This window comes from Miniopterus natalensis, chromosome 6, assembly GCF_054644295.1.
Source record: "Miniopterus natalensis isolate mMinNat1 chromosome 6, mMinNat1.hap1, whole genome shotgun sequence".
Taxonomy (NCBI): Eukaryota; Metazoa; Chordata; class Mammalia; order Chiroptera; family Miniopteridae; genus Miniopterus; species Miniopterus natalensis.
In genome coordinates, this window is record NC_142086.1 from 23,795,430 (window position 1) to 23,817,547 (window position 22,118).

The following is a 22,118-nucleotide window of genomic DNA, read 5'->3' on the forward strand; positions in this document are numbered from 1 at the left end:
ATTCTTTATGAAATCTGCACAACATACCATATTCCACAAACCATTATTAATAGCTTGACCTCCGGTTGTGATTTGGGTTGTATGTTCGTTCTTAAACTGAATTTCAAGCTTCCCATCACGAAGTGCAATCAGGAGCCAAGCTGAGTGATCAAGAGCTTCTGCAAACAGGATAACACCTTCTGAATCATATGTCCGGAAATCAAATGCTGCTGAAAATCTAAACAGTGGACAAAGAGAGAGCCTTAATAGTGAAAATATGGAAGGCTCAATTTAGCATTCTTTTTTTTCTTGCACTGGCAAAAAGCAGTATGTTGAAAGAGTCAACTATTTCTGTCCCTGGAATTAATAAAGAGAAGGGCAGAATTAGACTGTTGGTGTATTATGTCTGGCTCCATGTGTGTTTAAAATCAAGTTATTAAAATTTCTTGCCTATTCTTGGAGTCTTTTTTCCCAGTGAACAGATACTTTGGTAATTTTTCATCTTTTTTTGGCATTTGCTTTGGAGGCACTCTTTCAAATGTTGGAATAAATGCACATGTACAAATATTAGGCATATTGGATCTCTCCTGGAACCTTTTATACACTATATAATCTGATTAAGATTCTTTTATTGCTGTATCTGTAAGTGGTTAGTAAAAGATATTGCAATTTCATGATTGGTTTATCCATCAAAAAGCATACTTTCCCTATGATTTCATGTATGTCAGGAAGGAATCACTCAACATCTGGATGATTGCAAACATAGTTAAGCCTTCCTGTGTGGTAAAAAAGGTAAAGTCAAAAACTTTAAAATGAATCTGTTAGCTTGATTTCAAAAGGTCTCCCAAACTCTAATTGCATAAATCACTATACTAGAATACATGGAAAAAGAGCTTAAAAGATAAAGTCTAATATTAGCAAACCAAATACAACACTACATCAAAAGGATCATATACCATGATCAAGTGGAATTTATTCCAGGGATGCAAGGATGATCCAACAGCACAAATCAATCAACGTGATACACCACATTAACAGAATAAAGAATAAAAATCATATATCATTCCAATAGATTCAGAAAAAATATTTCACGAAATTGAACATCCATTTACGGTAAAAACTCTCAACAAAGTGGGTATCGAGGGAACGTAGCTCAACATAATAAAGGCCATATGACACACCAACTGCTAACAACATACTCAATGGGGAAAAAGTGAAAGCTAAGAGCAGAAACAAGACAAGGATGCACACTCTTGCCAGTTTTATTAGGCTAGAGAAATAAAAGGTATCTAAGTCAGAAAGGAAGAAGCAAAACTCATTTGCAAATGACATATTACATATAGAAAACCCTAAAGACTCCACCAAAACACCTGTTAGAACTAATAAATGCTCAACAAAATTGCAGGACACAAAATCAATGTAAAGAAATCTGCGGTGTTTCTACACTAACAACAAAGTATCAGAAAGAGAAATTAAGACAACCCCATTTACAATGACATCCGAAAGGATCAAATACCAAGGAGGTGAAAAACATATACGCTGAAAAGTATAAGACGCTGATAAAAGAAACTAAAGAAGACACAAATAAATGGAAAAACATTTTGTGCTCATGGATTGGAAGAATCAATATTGTTAAAATATCCACAAAGCAATCTAGTTTCAGTGCGATCCCTAGCAAAATTCCAATGGCCTTGCCCTTCAGCCACAGGGCCCTCTCCTCCCTGACAGAAGGGTCTGGCCACCCCCACCCACGGCAGCCCTCCCTCCTTCCTTCCTTCCTCCCCGCCCCTGGTGGTTTTCTTTCCTTTTGTTCTCCACTCTCCTCTGTCTCTCAATGTCTCCCTTTGTCTGTCTCTCTCTAACCCCTCTCCCTTGTGTGCTGTCTCTCTCTTTTTCTCAGTCTCTGCTTCTTCCCCTTTCTCCCCTCTCATTCTCTCTCTCCCTCTGTTTTCCTGTCTTTGTCCCTCTGTCCCTCCGCTTCCCCCTCCTGGAGTATTTGTCTCTCCCCATCCCTCAGACCTTCCTCTTCCCCATCTCTGTCTGCCCCTCTTCTCTCCCTCTCTCCCTTCCTGGTCCACAGCCCTCCCTCTCGCCATCCCAGAGTCTTTCCTCTTTTATCCCCTTTTGTAGGATACTGTCCGGAATTTAGGCCCCCAGGCCTGGGTATCCCCAGGGCCAGCTGGGCAGGGGGCACCACACCCTCAGTCCCCATGAGCTGTCCCCTCAAACCTCAACCCCATTAAAAAAAAGTTCCAATGGCATTTTTTGCTGAATTAGAACAAATAATTCTAAAATTTGTATGGAACCACAGAAGATCCCAAATAGCTAAAGCAAGCTTGAGAAAGAAGAACAGAGCTGGAGTTATCACACTTCCTGATTTCAAACCATACTACAAAGCTACAGTAATCAGAATGGTATCATATTGGCATAAAAATAGATCAATGGAACAGAACTGAGAGCCCAGAAATAAAACCACACATACATGGACAATTAATTCCTGACAAGGGGATCAAGAACATACAATGGAGAAAGGACAGACTCTTCAATAAGTGGTGTTGGGAAAGCTGGTCAGCCCCATGCAAAACAATGAAACTCAAAGACCTCAACATATACAAAAATTAAATCAAAATGAAGACCTGAAACCACAAAATACACAGAAGAAACACAGGTGGTATAATTTGCAAATATCTTCTCCAATTCAATAGGTTGCCTTTACATTTTGATGATGGTTTCCTTTGCTTTGTAGAAGCTCTTTAGTTTGATCTAGTCCCATTTGTTTGTTTGTGCTTTTGTTTCCCTTTCTTTTAGAGTCAGATCCACGAAAACAACTCGAATTAACTTTAGGGTTCCCCAAGTCATCTGATTGATAATATACCTAAATTATCTGATTTATAATGCAATTTCATACATTTCAAACATTTTCAGTCACTTCCTTCTTCTGTCCTAAACTGCTTACCACTGGAAATTATCACTCACAGTGGTACCTCACCTGATGAAATCCGGTAAGCGAAATTTTAGATATAAAACAACCCCGATGAAATGCTCTGCCAAGTAAAGGAGTTCATAATTTTTCTCAAGGTTCAAGGGAAGGCACACTGGAACAGCCTGGAGAAAAGAAAACAAACAAAACACATAGTTTACTGCTTGATGTTTTTGTCAGATTATACATCCTTCCTCTGGTTCCTAGTGTTCTTGTTAAATGTACCCTCTGAGATACACTAAAATAAATTAAAAACATCTTGATAATAATAAAGCAATATCTTTTACCTCTTTTTATAGTCCAGCAACGTAACCTCCAAGAATACGTGTGTTTTAAAATAGTGTTCAATGTGTGTGGCTTCATATTTTTGTCTTTAATATTTCCTTTCTAAGTTGAAATCCAAAATGCAAACTTTTTCCTCTAGTAACAACATGTAGCCCTTTATTTAACTGATACAAGTATCATACTTTCCATGAATTATATCTGAAAATTATTTTTATTTGGAGTAAGAAGTAGGTGGGAAAATTAATGTACCAATAAATGGGACCTCATTTATTCACTCATTCATTATTAAGCAAAAATTTTCTGAGTAACAATTGTGCTCTCTAGGTAGCAAATTAAATACTGGAAAACCTGGATGGAATAAATAGAAATGAGATATCATCATAGTCTCCAAGGAAACTACAAAACAGTGATTTAGAATCATTAAATTGGAAATCTAGTATTTTTCCCCCCTAAAAATAAAAATAAACATTAAAATGGGAAGTCTTATAACTGGCTATTTTGGAAGAAATTATGTACATAGCACTGTATTAAATCTAGGTCCAGAAATAACATTTCATTTCCTCTTAGAACTTTAATAAATCTATTCTGAGGCAGTGTTGTTTAACTACAACAAATACTGAAATAATAAGAAACTAAATTACAAAATAGATATTCACACAGCAATGGCATTTCAATTAAGTATTACCAAAGTTAGTACATATACCAACTATCTTACCTTACCTTCTTTTACCAAGTAGGTAGCATAATATTGAATGTTACATTTTGGGGGGACATAATACAGCTTTGTCTTGAGAGGTATGTGTATACACATGATTAAATCATTATTAAGGGTTTTGTATTTTTACTGTTTGCCTCACAATCATATAAATTTCACCTTCGCTTGTAAAAAGTAAAAGATACAAGAATTAGCTCAGCCGGGCGTGGCTCAGCAGTTGAGCACTGACCTATGATCCAGGAGATGGAAGTTGGATTCCTGGTCAGGGCGCATGCCCAAGGTGTGGGCTTGATCCCTGGAGGGGGCCCTGCAGGAGGCAGCTGATCCATGACTCTCTCGTCACTGATGTTTCTATCTCTCTCTCTCACTCTCCCTTCCTCTCTCTGAAATCAATAAAGATATATTTAAAAAAAAAAAAAAAAAAAAAAAGAGAGATACAAGAATTGGACTAAAGATCACTACTAACACATGATCCTTATTTAGAAAAAAAAATAGCTTCAGAGGTTGACCTATTCATTTCAATAAAGGAAAAACTAGAACTTACCCCCAACATTCAATTTCTGGGTCAATTATGTGTTAAATCTAAGTAACTAAAAGGAAGTTTAAGAGATAAAGATTAATAAACTCAACCTCTATGAATTTTGATACAGTTAAGCCCCACTAAATCTACTAGTCTGACAAGGTTGTTTCCACCTGAGATTTTATGAGCACTCTTGCAGGTACTAACATGCCTAAGGCGTGATCAAACTTGTCAGAAGGGTGAATAAAGAAAAGTAGACACTGGGAAATGTTTTCGCTACAGTTTCTATGGAAGATTTTTTTCTCACAAAAAGAAGCATAAACCTCAGTTTTCCTTAAGTTTCTTGAATAAGCATATATTTTGTATTTTGCAAATGTACATGCAATACAGCATGCAATACAGATGAGCACTCTCTGAACTGTGACCCTGCAGCTTTTATTTTTACCCAGCCACTAATTATTCCCAATTATTTAAGACTTTGCATAACTATCATTAGTAAACAGACTGTGACTCATAGCCTAGATGGAACAATGGCAATTATTGTTGAACATCTGTATTTTCCCCACTTACCTCAGCTCTATGGAAATAAGTACCTGGATCTCTTACTTTAGAGAAGAGATGGGAAGTTTAGCATTGCAAAATGTTACCTCACAACTCCTCTGATCTTGGGCAAGTCTGAATCCTTTCTTCCCATCACAGTAACAAGAATAACCTCCAGGGTAATTGACACAAAGTTGAGAACACATGTTCTCAGAGCATTCATCCACATCTGGAGTAAAAGAAAATAAATCTTAATATCTCCTAAATGCTCAAGCCAGTAGAAGAAGGAGTATTCTGATTTTAGTTTGAGATATCAGTGATAATAGTGAAAGAAATCTCTATGACATCAAACTACATTTAAACACTGGGCATGAAAATTTAAATGAGGCACTAGTGTAATTTCTATATATTTATACACCTGAAACAAGTTTAATATACAAATGTCATTAATTAGTAATTGACAGAAGTATAACAAGTTTACTAATTTTTTTATTTTGAATTTGAAGGAAAAAAGACCAAGAGCCTCAAGTTAGTTGGCATTTCTGATTCCTTTGAGACTACTTCCCAATTCCTGGCTTTGAAGAAAAGGGAACGGAAAGAGGTGGGGAGGAGAGGAAGACAGAAAGATGAGGGGAAAGATCCCTTGTAAGTGAAGGTCACTGCAATTGAGGATAAAATGACAACACCAAAAACATCTGACTTTGCATCAGGCAGTGATTAATGGTGGCAATAAATTTACGGATATACCTGTATTTCTTATCTTTAAAAAACAAACAAGCAAAACCCACGTTGCTATATTACCTCCCATACTGTGAAATATTCTATATGATCCCTGTCCCCACTCCATATTGTGAGAAAATCATTCTTGAAAAATTGTAACAATACGCTTCAGCTAAAGTCCACTTCAGGGCTACTAAGAGGCTTGATCTTTTCGATGGATGCACTCAATGACATCTTTGAAAATTCCCAAATTCATAAGTGCTGTTAAAGCACAAAATGCTTTAAAATAGTACCCCAATATTAGTGATCCTTCAGTAGCACTGAAACTGAATTACCTTATATGATTAAGGTAAAAATATTATATGTCATATAAATCTTTTTTTAATGTCATTCATTGAGTAAAATTACAATATAGATGAAGTTAGCTAATGATAAATCTACAAATGCTTAGGGGTTACACAGTAATTTCTATCTGGAGTTGTGGGAGAGTAGAAATGGTGTTTGTAGTGGGGGGTGGGGGGTACTTTTGGAGTGTTCATAAAGAGGTAAGGCCTCAAAATCTCAAGAGGCGTATATATAATTGAAAAAACCCTATTCTAAGATTATTGATTTAGGCAAATTCATAGACAGAAAGTAGATTAGGGGTTACCAGGATTTGGGAGGAGAAAGAGCAATTTATTGTTAATGGTTACAGAGTTCTGTTTGGGGTGATAAAATAGTTTTGGGACAGATTATGGTAATGGCCGCATAACTATGTAAAATGTATTTAATGCCACTGAATTGTACCCTTAAATATGGTTAAACAGCCACATTATATCTCATATGTAGTTTGCCACTATAGAAAAATTACTATTTATTTCATTAGTTTTAGTCATGATATTAAATTCATCTTGAACTTTTAAAAAATGTAAAGAAGGATGTGAGATATGTATATATCCATTATAAAAAAAACAAAAACCCTAATACATCCAAGCTACCTGGGGCACACAGGGCGGCACCGCTGCAGCCAAATGAAGTGGTAGCAGGTCCAAGGTCTCCTCCTAAGCCACAGGCGCTGCATTACTAATCAGCACTCTCTCATTTCAGGAGCTCAGTTATCATTTGGTCATGATTAGGTTTTTCTTTTACATGCATTTAATTATAATCAAACTTCGTCATTTCTTATTTTACAATAAATGACATACTGATAAACACAAAAAATCACTGATAAGCTTGGCATAAAATTAAAGGTTTCTAACCACCCTTGTTGTAAGTAACACCTACATGATTTTGAAACTTTTTTTCCTTTTTGAAATTTCCAGCTTGAAATTCTTTGTATCGTTGAATATTATTTAAATGATATTGGAATGTATTTATTTTGCTTTTATCATACATGGGAGGTCTCCAATCCATATTCAGCTTAGAGGGCCGACTGGAGCACATAACACTAAACCTAAAGACCATGTGTCTTATGTACATTTTTACTCTGAAAGGAAGCCAGTGATTACTCAACTGACCAAACTATGAGATGGATTTTACCATCTTAGAAAATCTTATTGTTGATGTCAAACAGAACCAATGCTTCTAATATCTAATCAGGGCTCAAACCCACCCTCTCCACGATCAACAATGACACCACCACAACTCTACCTTCACAAGACTTTGATGTGGGATTGTATCTGTAACCTTCAGCGCATTCACATTCAAAGGCCCCTGGCATGTTCTTGCACACAGCTGTGCCACAAATGCCTGGCTTCGAAGAGCATTCATCCACATCTATAAACAAAACCAATATATTAAAAGGCATTTTTCCCATACCAGAAGATGCTAGCAAAGAACCTTGATCTGCATTTCCTGGATCGGCTTTAACATATGAAATAAGACAACCGAGTGGCCTGAGAATAACAAAGTATTAAATCTATCATCATACTTTAGTTCACTAAATATGATATCTTTAAGCAAACACAGAGAATTTGATTGATGTTTGCAATGTTCCTGTGTAGTTATATAAAAGAAAGACAGGGCTTTAGTTATCATCTTACCTACCAGGTTCCAGTATGAAAATAAATGGGATAAGGGATTCACCATACTCTTTTTTTTTTTTTTAAGATTTTTTTAAAAAATTGGATTTGAGAAAGAGAGGAGATGGAGAGGGAGAGAAACATCGATTGGCTGCCTCCTGCACACCCCCTACCGGGGGTCTAGCCTGCAACACGGGCATGTGCCCTGACTGGGAAGCAAACCTACAACCTCTTGGCGCATGGGATGATGCCCGAGCCACACAGGCAGGGCCACCATATTCTTCATAGGTATTCCTAAATACATGCTTCTAAAATATGGTCTTAAAAGTATATACAATCTGTATTATCACAAATATAAAAAACAAATGAGATGGCTCATCAGTCTTATGCTTTTTCCCCTGGGAATGAATGATAGCTAAGTCTGCATGCCATTACTGTTGCCTAAAATATTCAAGTTATTCAAACTTAAAATGAGACTGAGCAAAGTCTCAAAGTATTTATAAAGCTGCAGTTAACCCAATACAAGTTTTAGTGCTAAATTAACATTCCTGAAATTCCAGATGCATTTATTACATCACATAGAAGAGTAGGAGACGAAGTATTGACTGCAATTAGTTACTAGATAAGCCCCTGTAAAAAAACAAACACAAGCAACAGAAATAGTTCAATGGAGATCTAAATACAAGTGAATTTTTCTCATTTGTACACTCTGAAGAAGGGCAAGTTCAGAATAAAAAATATATATTTTCTACTCTAAAAAGTTGGGAGTTTAACTTTTCTACAGACTAATAGACAAAATTTCACACATTACTCTATTTAAAATGACATTCACAAAAATAACAGAATCAATCCCTGTGGGAAGGAACTTTTCCCTGTATCTTGACTGTATCAGTGTCAGTATTCTGGGTGTGATAAGGTAGTAGGGTTTTGTAAAATGTTACTACTGAGGAAAACTGGGGGCAAGGATGCATGGGATCCTTTTCTATTCTTTTATTTCTTACAACAGCATGTGAATCTACAATTCCTTCAAAATAAATCTATTTAATATTTTTTAAAGAAAGTAAAACCATATGCCTAAATTATTTGGTCTGAGAAATATTGCAAGGAATTATTTAAATCATATGAGTTTAGGTTATAGCGCACTGATTTTATGACTCTACACTGACATCTAATGACTGATGAAAAGTTTTACTCTTGAATTTTTAGACATTTATTGGCAACTTGATCCAAGCATATCCACATGTTGACAAAGGCCTTATCATAATAGTTGTATACACATTCTTCTAAGAGTTCTGTACTCTATTACTTGGATACCATGGATAAAAAGCTATGCAAATGAAGTACACAAGACCATATGTTCTGGCCAACAGGGACATTCTTAGTTATGAGTACTTTTCTGTAATAATTTACATACGAGTGTATAAATTCAGTGTATAAGAATTAAATACCTTATAATTAAAAATATAAGTCACAAATTCTTTAGAAGAACAGACCATTTAAGTTTTTAAATGTAGAGGTATGAGTGGGTATTACTTGTCTATGGCATGCATGTGGTGCCCCACATTATGATGTTGTTTTCTATACCGGTGTTCTAATGATATTGGTTCTCTAAATTTCTAACCTCAAACGGATGTCCACATAGGCAAATGAGAAAGATATATGTTTAGAAGAAATTGTTAGTTAATACAGTTCACTTTAGTCATTTAACTGCACTTCAAATAATAATATAGTAAACTACACTGCACCAGACACTACAGTGCAGAGAGGGACACACCTTTTTCCTTGACTATGAATTCAGTTTGGTAGATGTACCAGAGCAGTTATGAATGGAGTTGACCAAGAAAACTCTACACTTTAATTTACTTTTTTTTTTTTTTTTTTTTTTTACCTTGTAGCAAGGGGAAGAAGAGGGAAGGAGGGAGGAAGGCAGGGAGGAAAGGAGGACGGAAGGAAGGAAAACTCGCTTCCAGTTTCTAAAGGCAAAATTTAACCTCAGGCTGGAACACTGTGTTTTTAGTCATCCAGACACCTAGCAATTATACTTGAAGATTAAGTTATGACAGTTAAAGCAGTCTAATGGAAAAGACATACGCAGAGAGAAAAAACTCAAAACTAGGGGAAAAAAGAAGCATAAAGAAAAAAAAGAAATAGACTAGTACAATGACTGTTATAGAGCTGAATTGACAGGAATCATTTAAGTCTCAAATTTTAGCTCTTCTTATTTCCCAAAATCACAACAGGAAATGAGGGGCAAGATGAAGGGTTTTCACTGGAAACTAGAGAGGTATTTCCGACAAGAAAATATAAAATAAAGTTAAAAAAGTTACTTAGGATTATGCTGGATTTCTTTGTACAGTTGTTTATCTCATTGAAATAAAGGAAATATTATAGTGTCTGAAAAAGAAAGTATAAACAACAATTTTGTAAACACTGTAGTATGCAAGGACTTACACTGAAACTTTATCACCATATAATGAAGTTGTTTTTTTTAAAAATCCTCACCTGAGGACACATATGTTGATTTTTAGAGACAGAGGGAGGGGGAGAGAGAAACATCGATGTGAGAGAGAAACATAGATGGGTTGCCTCCCGCATGCAGCCTGACCAGGGATAGAACCATCACCTAGGTATCCAACCCACACCTTTTGGTGTAGGGACAATGGCCCAACCAGCTGAGCCATGGCCAAGGCATAATGAAATTCTTAATTAAAATGTTATCATGTGTATGTACACTCATACACATGCAGTAAGAAAACAAGAAAATGCTCTATAAATAAGAACATACAATAAGAAAACAATAAAATATAAATAACAAAATACCTTATAAAAAATAAACTAAAAGGCAGTCTCATTAAATCACAAAACTTCAATTATGTATATTGATTATATCAGCTTATAAACAGAATTTGCCATGAATTTCCTGGGGAGATTTCTCTAACTGAATTTTTTTTTTTTTTAAACATATCTTTATTGATTTCAGAGAGAGGAAAGGAGGGGGAGAGAGAGAGAAACATCAGTGATGAGAGAGTCATTGATCGAGCCCGCAACCTGGGCATGTGCCCTGACCGGGAATCGAACCCCGATCGCCCGGATCCTAGGTAAATGCTCAACCGCTGAGCCACGCCCGGCCGGGCTCTCTAACTGAATTTTGCCCTCACATGGCAAATACCTTCTACTTCTACCCTCTTGCTCTTACCTTTGCAGTCCTTTTCATTTGAAAGTAGAACAAAACCACTTTTACAGGAACATTCATAACTTCCAGGCATATTATCACAAATCTGACTGCAACCTCCATTTATATTTAAGGGATTTTTGCATTCATTTATATCTAAAAAGGGGAAAATAAATTATTTTTAATGTGATACAGCCTTCAGAAAACTTTTCAGGTCAATCCAGATAAGCCAGGTGGGTTCAGTATACATACCATGTTCACACTTCTCTCCTTCCCAACCCGATTTACAAATGCAAGTGAATGTAGCCTGGCCATCTTTGCAGCTCAGATATCCATCTTCATTGCATGGCAGAGGGTTACACTGGTCTGGAATAGCTAAAGGAAATAGACATCTAGTTAATTTTTACCACATGCCATGGTAAAATAAAATGATATGCCCTTTAATAGAAATCCTGTGCGTGAAGCCTGTAATAAAAAACAATTGTAACTGCTTCCTTCAAATAATACTTTTTCATAAAACAGTGAGTCCATCAGACAAACCTTTAAATTATTTTGCAAAAGAAAACTACTTTTATTTTTGCAAATATATATAGTATTTTACAACTATAATTTAGATTTTTTTCATATATATTACCTTATTTGACCCTTAAAACAATTTCATGAGATATTCAGAACAAATAAAACTACTCACAATATCAATAGAAAAAAAAATCAGGGGCTTCCAATTTGGGCTAAAATGGAGTAACAGGGACCAGGCTTATCCTCTTGCCTTAAATAAATAGAACTCTGTTCAAAATACGTGAAACAATGGTTTTCAGACACTAAACAACAGGTAGCAGAGTACTGTGACTCTTAGGGGAGGGAATTTTCTTCATAAAATGTCAGAGCACTTTATCACCATCTTAAATGACATGCCCATTTTTCTTTACTCGTTAGTGGTTTCTCTCTCCTCACCAGACGCTGCAGGGGTCCCTTGGTGCCTACACATTTCCACACCTGCTTCTCAAGCCTTCCTAGTGAACTCTGAGAGTTCCTTCTGTCTTTCCAATACATTCCCTGCTGCTCAGGTTAGCTAAAGAAAATTTCTGTTACTTGCAAAGAAAAATTTTTTAAACCTAGCTGAAACTTAATTACCAAATTTTTCAAAAAATGCCCTCATAAGTTCATCAAGTTTCTTTTTAAGTAGTAATAAATGAGGTATTAGTTAAAATAGAAAGACTAATCAGGAAATTGTTATCAAATTATTTCCCTGCCCTTTGGTAAATTAGGAAAAGATAAAGTGTGAATTAAATAAATGTGTTCAAGCGGTTTTACTTATATAATTACAACCAACTTTATATTGATAAAATGCAGATAAATATCTAGATATTGCCAATGCTGCATGTAAAATATTCACTGGACAAACATCCCAGTCGTGTATTTTCACCATCCTGCAAGTTCACCTTTCTCTCTCTTACTCTCAGTTACGAAACTGGTAAATCAGAGACAGATAATGTACCAGAATTATCACTAGACTCTATGTGAATTTCAGAGGGAGAAGGCTAATTTGGAATCATAACATTTTCCACATTTATGTTATTGATGCCAATATTTAGAAGAAAAAAAGTTGGCTCAATTTTGATCTATTAATCAACTGTAACACTTGGTCAATACTACATGATTATGCAACGACAGCCAAAATAAAGCTGTCAGGAATAAAATCCTGAAGTCAGTGACCAAAGTTGAGTAAACTAGGCACACTGTTCAATTTAAACGTTAAGTGGAAAATTCATTTTGAATAAAACAGCAGCATTTACATACGAAAAGCATTCTTTCAAATGCATTTTGAGCATACCTTGTTTGGGGCATAACCTTCAAGGGTTCATTTGTTAACTTTTAAACATTATATTTACATGGGTGTACTTTACTTGCAGGTTTTTGTTTGGTTTTGTTTTTAGATTGATTGTAGAGTTGTTTACCATTGACACAGGTCCTTAGGTCAGGGTAAGCGTTAGTTGACTGACGTACAGCAGTGAACAATCCAGCTCGGAAAGAGCCAAGACAACCTGGAAATACAAGCAAATGTCATTTTTTTAGAGTAGGCATGTTTACTTGGTCTGAAATCATGGCAGAAATTATGCCAAAAGGTACAGTATTCATGCTCCTGTGGATTTACGGGATTCAGCATTCAAAGCAAAACTGCAAAAATGCAGAATCATGAAAAATAGGTCTATGGAAACTTTTCTTTGGAGCAGAGCCTTAAAAGCCAGAAGTGAAAAAGATCTTGGATTTGCAAAGAAATGTATTATCACGTAAACCTATGTGCTTAATTCTGTAGCAGAGACCTACAGTTATCCTCCAAGCTGGAGACCAGAGCCTGAATTAGAAAGTATCTGTAATTAAGGTAATAGAATGAGTTAGTGTTTGTGGTTGCTGTAGACAACGTCCAATTCTTCCAGTGTTGCACAGAGACTAACATAATGATATTTGCATAATGCCTCAATATTACAAAGCCAAGAAGGTTTATTGCATTCATTTTATTCCTCACTACAACACTGTGAAATTAGATATGGCAATCTGGCAGAAATAATAGCTGGAAAAATAGAGATAAAATACTTATAGTCTTTAAAGTAAGTAGGGGTCACTTAGTGCCAACAACATAACATTTCTTAATAGCCACTGGAAAGAACAGTATGTGTATCACTTCACTGTGCAGATAGTCACCAACTTACTAAAAAGGTGGATGTGATTATCTTTTGCTGAGAAACAAACCACCAAATTAGTAGCTTAAAATAATTATTCTATTTTGCTCATGATTTGTAGGTCAAATATTTGGAAAGTGTTAGGTTGGGCTGTTTGCTTCTTCCACCTCCAGGATAGCTTTTCATTCACGCGTCTGACAGCTCAGGCTCCCTGGCATCTCTCTCCATATGGCATGTCAGCTGCAGGGATGCTCCACGTGGCTGAGTTTCTCTGAGCATGCTCGTACTAACGTGGCACTTCATGGCAGTTAGCTTTCAAGAGGAAGAAAGCAGAAATTGCCAGGCCAATTAGGAGGCATTTTTGTCACTTCCACCATTCTACTGATCAAAGCAGTCCCAAATTCCACAGATTCAAGGGGCCGAGGTGGCAAGCATGGACTCCTTTAGTGAATGAGAAGCAGCAGATGACGCTGCTGAAGGGTATGGGAGATGGGAGAGATTTCTGCAGCCATCTCTGGAAGATACAATTTATTACAGGTGGATTCAAAGGCTCATCTGAAGTCAATGTGTACATTAGTTTCCTATTGCTGCTGTGACAAATTACTGTAATCTTAGTGGCTTAAAACCACGTAAATTTATTCTCTTACAGCTATAGGAACCAGAAGTCTAAAATTAAGGTCTCAGCAGGGCTGCATCCCTTCTGGAGACTTCAAAGGGGAAGCTATGTCCTTGCCTTTTTCAGATTCTAGAGGCCACCTGCATTCTTTGGCTCTTCCTTACATCACCCCCAACTTTTGCTTCATTGTCATATAACCTAGTATCTACTCTGATCTGCCTCCCTTGTACAAGGACCCTGATGATTACATCGGGCCCACCTAGATAATCCAGAATAATGTCCCCACCTCCAGATCCTTCATTTAATTTTCAAAGTCCCTTTTGCCATATAAGGTAACACTCACAGGTCCTAAGGGTTAGGACAGGAACGCATTTGGGGGTGTCATCGTTCAGCCTACCGTGATGAGTTAGAATATTTTCCCACAGAAACACCACCTTACAACATACTGGTCCTTCCAGAGGCCAAATGAGACCTAAGCACAGTTTTAGGGTTTGAATATTCTTTCTCTAGATTCATTTGTCCCTCCTCCTGAATCACCCAATCCCAGAATTAATTAATGCAGATATTGCATTAGGATTCCTCCTTTGTGAGAAAGCCGAATTTTGCACCATTGGACAGTGAATGATAGCTAACATTTGAAAGACCTTAGGTTGGAGGTCCAAGTGAAATGTTTCATATGGTGATTAGGACCCTAGGCTGGACTGCAAAGTAGATTTAAGCCACCACGCACCTCAGGTGCAAGTCTATACCCGCATATGTGATCGTGTCTTTATGGGAACCTGCAATTAGAATTCAGTGTGGAGAGGGATCGGCATGGCTACCGCAAAGCCTGGCGCTATAGGGCCCTCCCCCTCCCCTCCCTCTCCCCCTTCTCCTCACTGCACAGCAGGAATAGGGGAAGTCAAAGAGGAGACTCTCCCAGATTTTGTAGCCTAAAGCAGAAGCTCTTGTAAGAAATGGGATTAGAAACAGAAATTTGTGCCATCAGGGAGGAAAGCCTAAGAAAAAAAATCACGTTGATTCAGAAATCTTGGTCTAGACTAAGCCAATTCCTACACACACCCTCTATTTACTTCTTCCCACATTGGTCTTATTAGGGACCAAACTATTTGATTGCCTTTTACCACCTGATGCACGCACCACTGCACTGTCTGAACCTGTCAATTCTAAAAAACAGTTCAAACTGCTACTGCAACCTAAACAAAGGTTTTATCAGGATGATGGAGCCAGAGTCTGGCAAATTTTTATTTTCTCTGAGAAACTAGTTTACAGCCCTCTGTCCTTATGTCACAGAATATGCCATCACATAAAAGTCTAAATGTTTGCTCCTAAGTGGAAAACTGAGTTATTTATACTTTCCTCTTGATGATACATTATTGTTTGTCTTTGAAAAGCCCATTGCTTGCTGCTTTTTAAATATATATATATATTCCTTTTTATTTCCATTTCCACTCCCATTCACCCTTTATGCAATGATTCTAAGCTAATGTATATTTTTTCATTTGTATGTGTCCTTATAAAATACATATTTATAATTTTATGTCCATCAATTTTCATTTCCGTAAATGATTGTGTATTATGTATCGTGTTTTTCTGACACTTCTTACTTAGCATTGTATTTTTATGATTTATCCTCATTGCTACATATAATTTATTGCTTCTAACTCCTAAACATTACTCATAGCATGCTATCACCATTTTAAAAATCCTCCCTACCTGCGATACCCAGAGTGCTTCCAATTTCCCACCTCTACAAGTAGCACTGCAATAGATATCTTCCTCTTTGTGTATGTCTCATTGGTATATGCATAAGAAATTTCTTTGGAATAGATTCCAAGGTGCTTCTGGAATTGTAGGGTAATTAGCAGACATAAATTTAGGGGCTCTCCAGAGGTGCATTCCCACCAGCAGACCATAAGAATTTCCACATCCTGGCTTTCTAATTGTTCCCAGAATTGGTAATTAAGTGATATCTCATTGTTTTTCTGATTGCCAGTGAGATGGAGCATATCTCATTTTTTAAAAATTTGAATAGTTTTTTATTTTGTAACCACTTTTCTTTTGGCACTTATTTATTGTTTATGTGGGTTTGCAGAAATTTAAACATTTATAAATATCATTCCATTCTCTTATCTGTCTCTTAACCTTATCTTTATGTCTGTCTTTTAAGAAAAGTTCTTAATTTTGTTGTAATCAAATTTACTAATTATTTTGCCTTATGGTTTGTACATTTGAGGTTTTCTGTTCCATGCCATTGATCATAAAGATATTCTCATATAGCTTTTGTTTAATTTCATAATTTAACATTAGTATCTTTATTTCACCTACAATCCATCTTTATATTTGGTGATAATTAGGAACCCAGATTTATTTTTCTGATTATAGTTAGCCAGTCTTCCGACTACAATCTTTTAAACAATTCAAAGTGACTATGGCATCACCTTTATCAAATATTAGGTTGCCATACATAGATGGGTCTGTCTCTGAACTCTTTGTTAAGTTCATTAGTCTACATGTTCCTCTGACAATAGCAAGTGGTTTTCTTTCTATAGCTTTGTATTATTAATATTTGATCAGGTGTTTCCTCCTCTGCATTTAAAAAAAATATTTTTATTAATTTTTAGAGAGAGAGGAAGGAAGGAAGGAGAGAGAAAAAGAAACATCAGTAGGAGAGGGGAACATTAATTGGCTGCCTCCTGCACACCCACCATTGGAGCATGTGCCCTGACAAGAAATCAAACCAGCAACCTTTCCGTGCACAGGATAACACCCAACCTACTGAGCCACACCAGCCAGGCCTCCTCCTTTGCATTTTTAAAGTTAATTCAGACAGGTATGGACTTTTATTCCCTGATTTAAATACTACAGAATTTCTTTTAAAAATTCAGCTGGAATTTTAAACAGGATCACTTCAAATATGTAGATTAATTGATCTCTTTATAGCATAACTCAATTCAAGAGCATGAAATATTTTTCTATGATTTCAGGTCATCTTCTCTATCCTTAATTTGTATTTTTAAATTTTCCCTATGGAGGTTGTATATATTCTTAAGGTATTTCTAGATATTCTATGGGATTTGCTGCTATTGCGGATGGAATCAACTTTTTATTTTCTACTAGAACTATTGTTTGTATTAAGAACTACTACTGATTTTTATGAGGTAAACTTAGAACTATCTAATATCTTTTATGTGTTTTAATATTTTTTTTCTAGGTATATCAATTCCAACAGCCATATATCTATACAGTTCTTACTTTTTGTTCCTTATTGAATTATCTGTAACCTGAAGGGCTTCTATTCTTGCTCTCAATCATAAAGAGACTGTACCTAAAGTTTATGAAGTATAATGTATACTGAAGGTTTTATCCTTCCTTCCTCCCTCCCTCCCTCCTTCCTTTCTTTCCCTCATGTTGTGTGTATATCATCAGCATGACCATACATGCCAATTTATCCAGACAGTTCTATTTATTCTTTTTTACTTGGCATTTATCTAGTGTAGTATTAGTCCTGAACAAAATAGCAAAATTTGTAAGATAAATTATATGGTTATTCTATATATAAGCTTTAACAAGCTCAGGAAGTTCTATAATCATGTTTGCCAAAGTTTGTTTTAATCATAATTAAGTGTTGAACTTCATCAACTACTTTTTCTGTATGAACTGAGGTAGTAATAAACTTTATGTGTATTAATTACATTAATGGATTTTCTGATGCTAAACTTCCTTGAATTTCTGGAATAGAACCTACTTTACCATGATATATTATTTTTAATATACTTTTAATTAGATTGGATATCACTTTATTTAGAATGAATTCATAAATGAAAAGAAATTCTATTTTTATTTTCTTGTGTTGCCCTTATCTGGTTTTGGAATCATGATTACAGCAGTCTTTTAGAATAAGCATAGATCTTTTTCTATTGTCTAGGACAATTTTATAAGAGAGAATTTAACAGTTTCTTTAAATGTGGAAGAACTCACCTGTAAAACATCTGGGTCTGGTTTTGGGGGAATGCAAAGGAGAAGGCTCTGCGGAGTTTAGCTTATTTAGTACTCATTTGTATAACCAAATTCTCTATTTCCCCCTGTAAAATTATAGATGCATTATATTTTTCTAGGAATATATCCATTTTACCCAGTTTCTAAATATATTTTGGTATAGCTATTTGTAATATTTTATGGTTATCTTTATTTTATGACTATAAATCTCATCTATGTTGGGGGTTTCCAGTATTTCCTGTGTTTATCCCACACTTTGGGCATTTCCTTTCCTTTTTTTATTTTTCCTTGATTACTCTTGCCAGAGGTCCATCTAATTTAGGATACTTTTCAAAGAATGAGATTTTGTTACTCTCTCTTTTGTTTTCCATTTAACTTGTTTATATCCCTATTTTTATTATCTCATTTCTTGTTACGCAGGGTTTACTTCCAGAAGGTTTTTTGATTGGAATGCTTAGGTTGCTTTTAGAATATTCCAATCTGGCCTCTGCAGCCTCGGCAGTCAGCACCCCAATTCCCACGCACACGTGCTAGTCGAGCCAGCCTTCAGTGTACCCAAGGATTTCTCGGATTTCTTGTTGTGTGTTTTTTTATTATTATTATTTTGTTATTATTAGTGCCTGGAATGCTATTGTTTTTTTGAGATGATTTTAAGAGAAGTCAGCAGTCTGAGTTAATTCACCAACTTGGTAAGAGCTAGAAGTTAAAAATTATCTCTAATGTTTATATTTGGGCTCAGAATTTAGCATTCTTCCGACGAAGTTTCTCTCCCATTAATAGAATCCTCCACTCTGTCAGGTAATATTTTAAAGTTCAATATAGATAGTAGAGTTATTTATTCTATTTTCTAAGGAAATGAACACAACTTAAAAACGCAGAATATTACTGTCCAAATTCTATATTTTCAGTGCATAATGGGATATGTGGATAGACAGAAGTGCTTTCCAAATCCCTGAACTCTAAATCTAAACACTGTCCCCAAAGTATGGGTTATTAATGGTCTAAGGGTATTCTTCCCTCACTATAAGGAGCTCCATGCATGGGCTGTGGTAATTAGTAATATTACTATTAGGTTTACCAGGGACAGGATTATAAAGGCTTTTTATTAAGTAGGAAAATCTGGCCTACAGAATATGTACATCCAATGACAGAAAAGTTTAACTTAGAACATTTCTTTTCTCTTTTCAACAGTTGAATTCATGACGTATGCCTATTTATAATTAAGGTCCAAAATATAAAGTTTGAATTTAAAAAAGCCATAATAAAAAATATTTTTGTTTCATATATGGGTTGGTTAAATGATAATACTTTACATATGAAGAAAGTTTGATGTAATAAAAAGGCTACTTCCATAAATATACTTATTTGGTATTCCCAATAGCTCTGAAGTTAGAAAATATAGGGTACATTTAAACAGAACCTGAAAAGTTAAATAACTTGCATAATCTGACAGTGTAGAAATTTTTAGGTCTAGGACTAGAGCCTACATCTTATTTATTTGATATTTAGCTTTTCTACCATGCTGCAAATAAGACAGGCAAAGAGAAGACAAAGTTGGGTCGAGCCAGCAAAGAGGAAGCTGAGATGGATAAAAGGGGAAAATAGAAAAATTATTTTATCAAAGGAACTCCTCCAGAACACGTTTTACTAACATGTTATTTACCTTTATCCAAATATACTCTGTGATAAAAGGTATGTTTTTTCTAGAGTGCTGACACCTACAGAAATAGTCTCAAAACATAGACCTAAGAAATAGGGATTAAGCCCGGCCAGCGAGGCTCAGCGGATGAGCATCGACCTAGGATCCATGAGATTTTGGGTTGATTCTGGGTCAGTGTATAGGACCAGGTTGCGGGCTCGATCCCCAGAAGGGAGCCTGTGGGAGGCAGCCGGCCAATGACTCCTCATTGATGTTTCTGTCTCTCTCTCCCTCTTCCTTCCTCTGTCTGAAATCAATTAAAAATATATAATAAATAAATAAATAATAAAAAGGAATAGAGATTAATACTATGTTTTTTAATGCAAGCTTACAATTTTTTAATAGTTGAATATGGTCTGTTTTACTTATATTTAAATTTCTACCTAAAATTGAGAAGCTGAAATAGTCCTATTATTCTGTCTTTTCTCCACTTTAACAGGGCACACCTGTCGTTTTTGCTTTAGAAAGTGAGTCATATATAACTTTACAAAAGGTGTTTTTCATGGATGTGTATCTATATCCCATTTTTCTTTTAAGATGCAGCAGCTAAAGGTTGTAGGAAATCCTGCTGCATTTTCATACCCAGAGACAAAAATAACACCCCTACATAATTTTCATAGTGCCCCTTTCCAAATTTGAATGAAGCGGTTTAAGCACGTTACTACTAGTGGCTGGAAAAGGGAAGTGAGGGGAAGAATAAGGGGGAAACAGAGAAGTCATAGAAGAAAAAAGCAGATTATCATAATTTTAAGATCTTGCAGGAAAGCTGTTGGATTGGAAATTATAAAAAGAACTGTAGTATGTCAACTGGAAGACCCTAGCAGCCCACTGAACAGAAACAGGCCACACCATGGAGTTCTAAAGCGTCCTGCAGCGGACGAGAGGGTGGAATGAAATGCAGGAGCCACCGCGGGGCCTACTGGGCTCAGGCTGTGCCACACAGACAAGATTCAGGCATCAGGGACTCTCAGAGATGAAAGAATGACCACTTCAGGACTATGAAAAACAGCACTTGGCTCTAAACGCATCTTCTACACAGTGGTCTCAGGCTCCTGCTGTTCATTTTCCTGCAGGGTAGATATAAGTACACACCATCACTTCAACGTAAGGCTCGCTAGGAAGGGGGAAAGGGAGAGATACACCCAATCTATAGATGGTCTCTGCAATCTCGGCACGCGTGTTCAGAAACAAAACAAAAACAAACAAAAAGTAAGATCCTGAACTATAATGAAACCCTCAAATTTCAAGAGAAATAAGAGTTTAAGAGAAAGTTATTTGCAAAATTATATATTAATACATTTGAAATTGCATACTCATTCATGTCTTGCTACTTTTTTCAAGGAAGGTTCACTTTTCATTTCCGCAGGGCTTATAGCTCAAGTTGTCTGGGAAGAGAGTGGGAAGATGCACAGATGGGGAGCATTCTGAGCCCAAAGGACGGAGAGCACACCTTTGTGGGCTGGGCCTATAGAGGATCCCACCAGAAAGAGGAACGAGCAAACAACTGAGAATCAGAGGGATCAGACACAGTTGAGCAAATTATACTCAACTGTTCTTGCTGAGAAATGCTGACAACTATCCCAAGTAATATTAATCCAAAATGTTTTTATATTTCCTTAAAGCAAACTGAAACCTAGTTATCTCTAACTGATATTTAGTTGAAATCATCTCATCTGTCTGGGTATGGAAATGAAACTTCACTTCTTGGGAGTCCAGAATTGTGTACAAAGCAAAACATGAGGAGGGATACTGAAGGGAATGATGAAATGATGCTGCCAAGAGAGAAGTTGTTAATCATTCTGATAATTATTTATGCCACAACCTCTGGAGAGTACAGAGATATTTCCTTTCATTAAAAGATAAACTATGAGCCCAGTCAGTGTGGCTCAGTTGACTGAGCGTTGTCCCATGCACCAACAGGTCACCAGTTCAATTCCCAGTCAGCGCAGATGTCTGGGTTGCAAGCTCAATCCCCAGTAGGAGGTGTGCAAGAGACAGCCAATAGATGTTTCTCATTAATGTTTCTATCTCTCTCTCCTTTCCTCTTTCTCTCTAAAATCAATTTAAAAAAACATATAGAAAAAGATAACCCATGACCTAAATATAACAGCATTAGCTCAATGATTCTATGAGAAAGACAGGAAATTGAAAAAAGCTAAAGGTCAAAATGCCACATGGTAATTCAAGAACCATTCTTCATTTTTCTACATAA

The 22,118-nt window shown here is 36.1% G+C and overlaps 1 protein-coding gene across 1 annotated transcript in view; it reads right to left on the reverse strand.

Moving 5' to 3' along the window:
• The window catches only part of PROS1 (protein S), a 56,367-nt gene that overhangs the window by 14,976 nt on the left and 19,273 nt on the right, over nt 1-22,118 (reverse strand). Inside the window, exons 4-10 of the mRNA XM_016196546.2 lie at nt 12,870-12,956; nt 11,164-11,286; nt 10,936-11,067; nt 7,369-7,494; nt 5,127-5,248; nt 2,969-3,084; nt 28-217 (exon numbers count right to left, since the gene is read on the reverse strand). Of these exons, the coding sequence (XP_016052032.1) occupies nt 28-217; nt 2,969-3,084; nt 5,127-5,248; nt 7,369-7,494; nt 10,936-11,067; nt 11,164-11,286; nt 12,870-12,956 (896 nt within the window). The remainder of the gene's footprint in view (nt 1-27; nt 218-2,968; nt 3,085-5,126; nt 5,249-7,368; nt 7,495-10,935; nt 11,068-11,163; nt 11,287-12,869; nt 12,957-22,118) is intronic.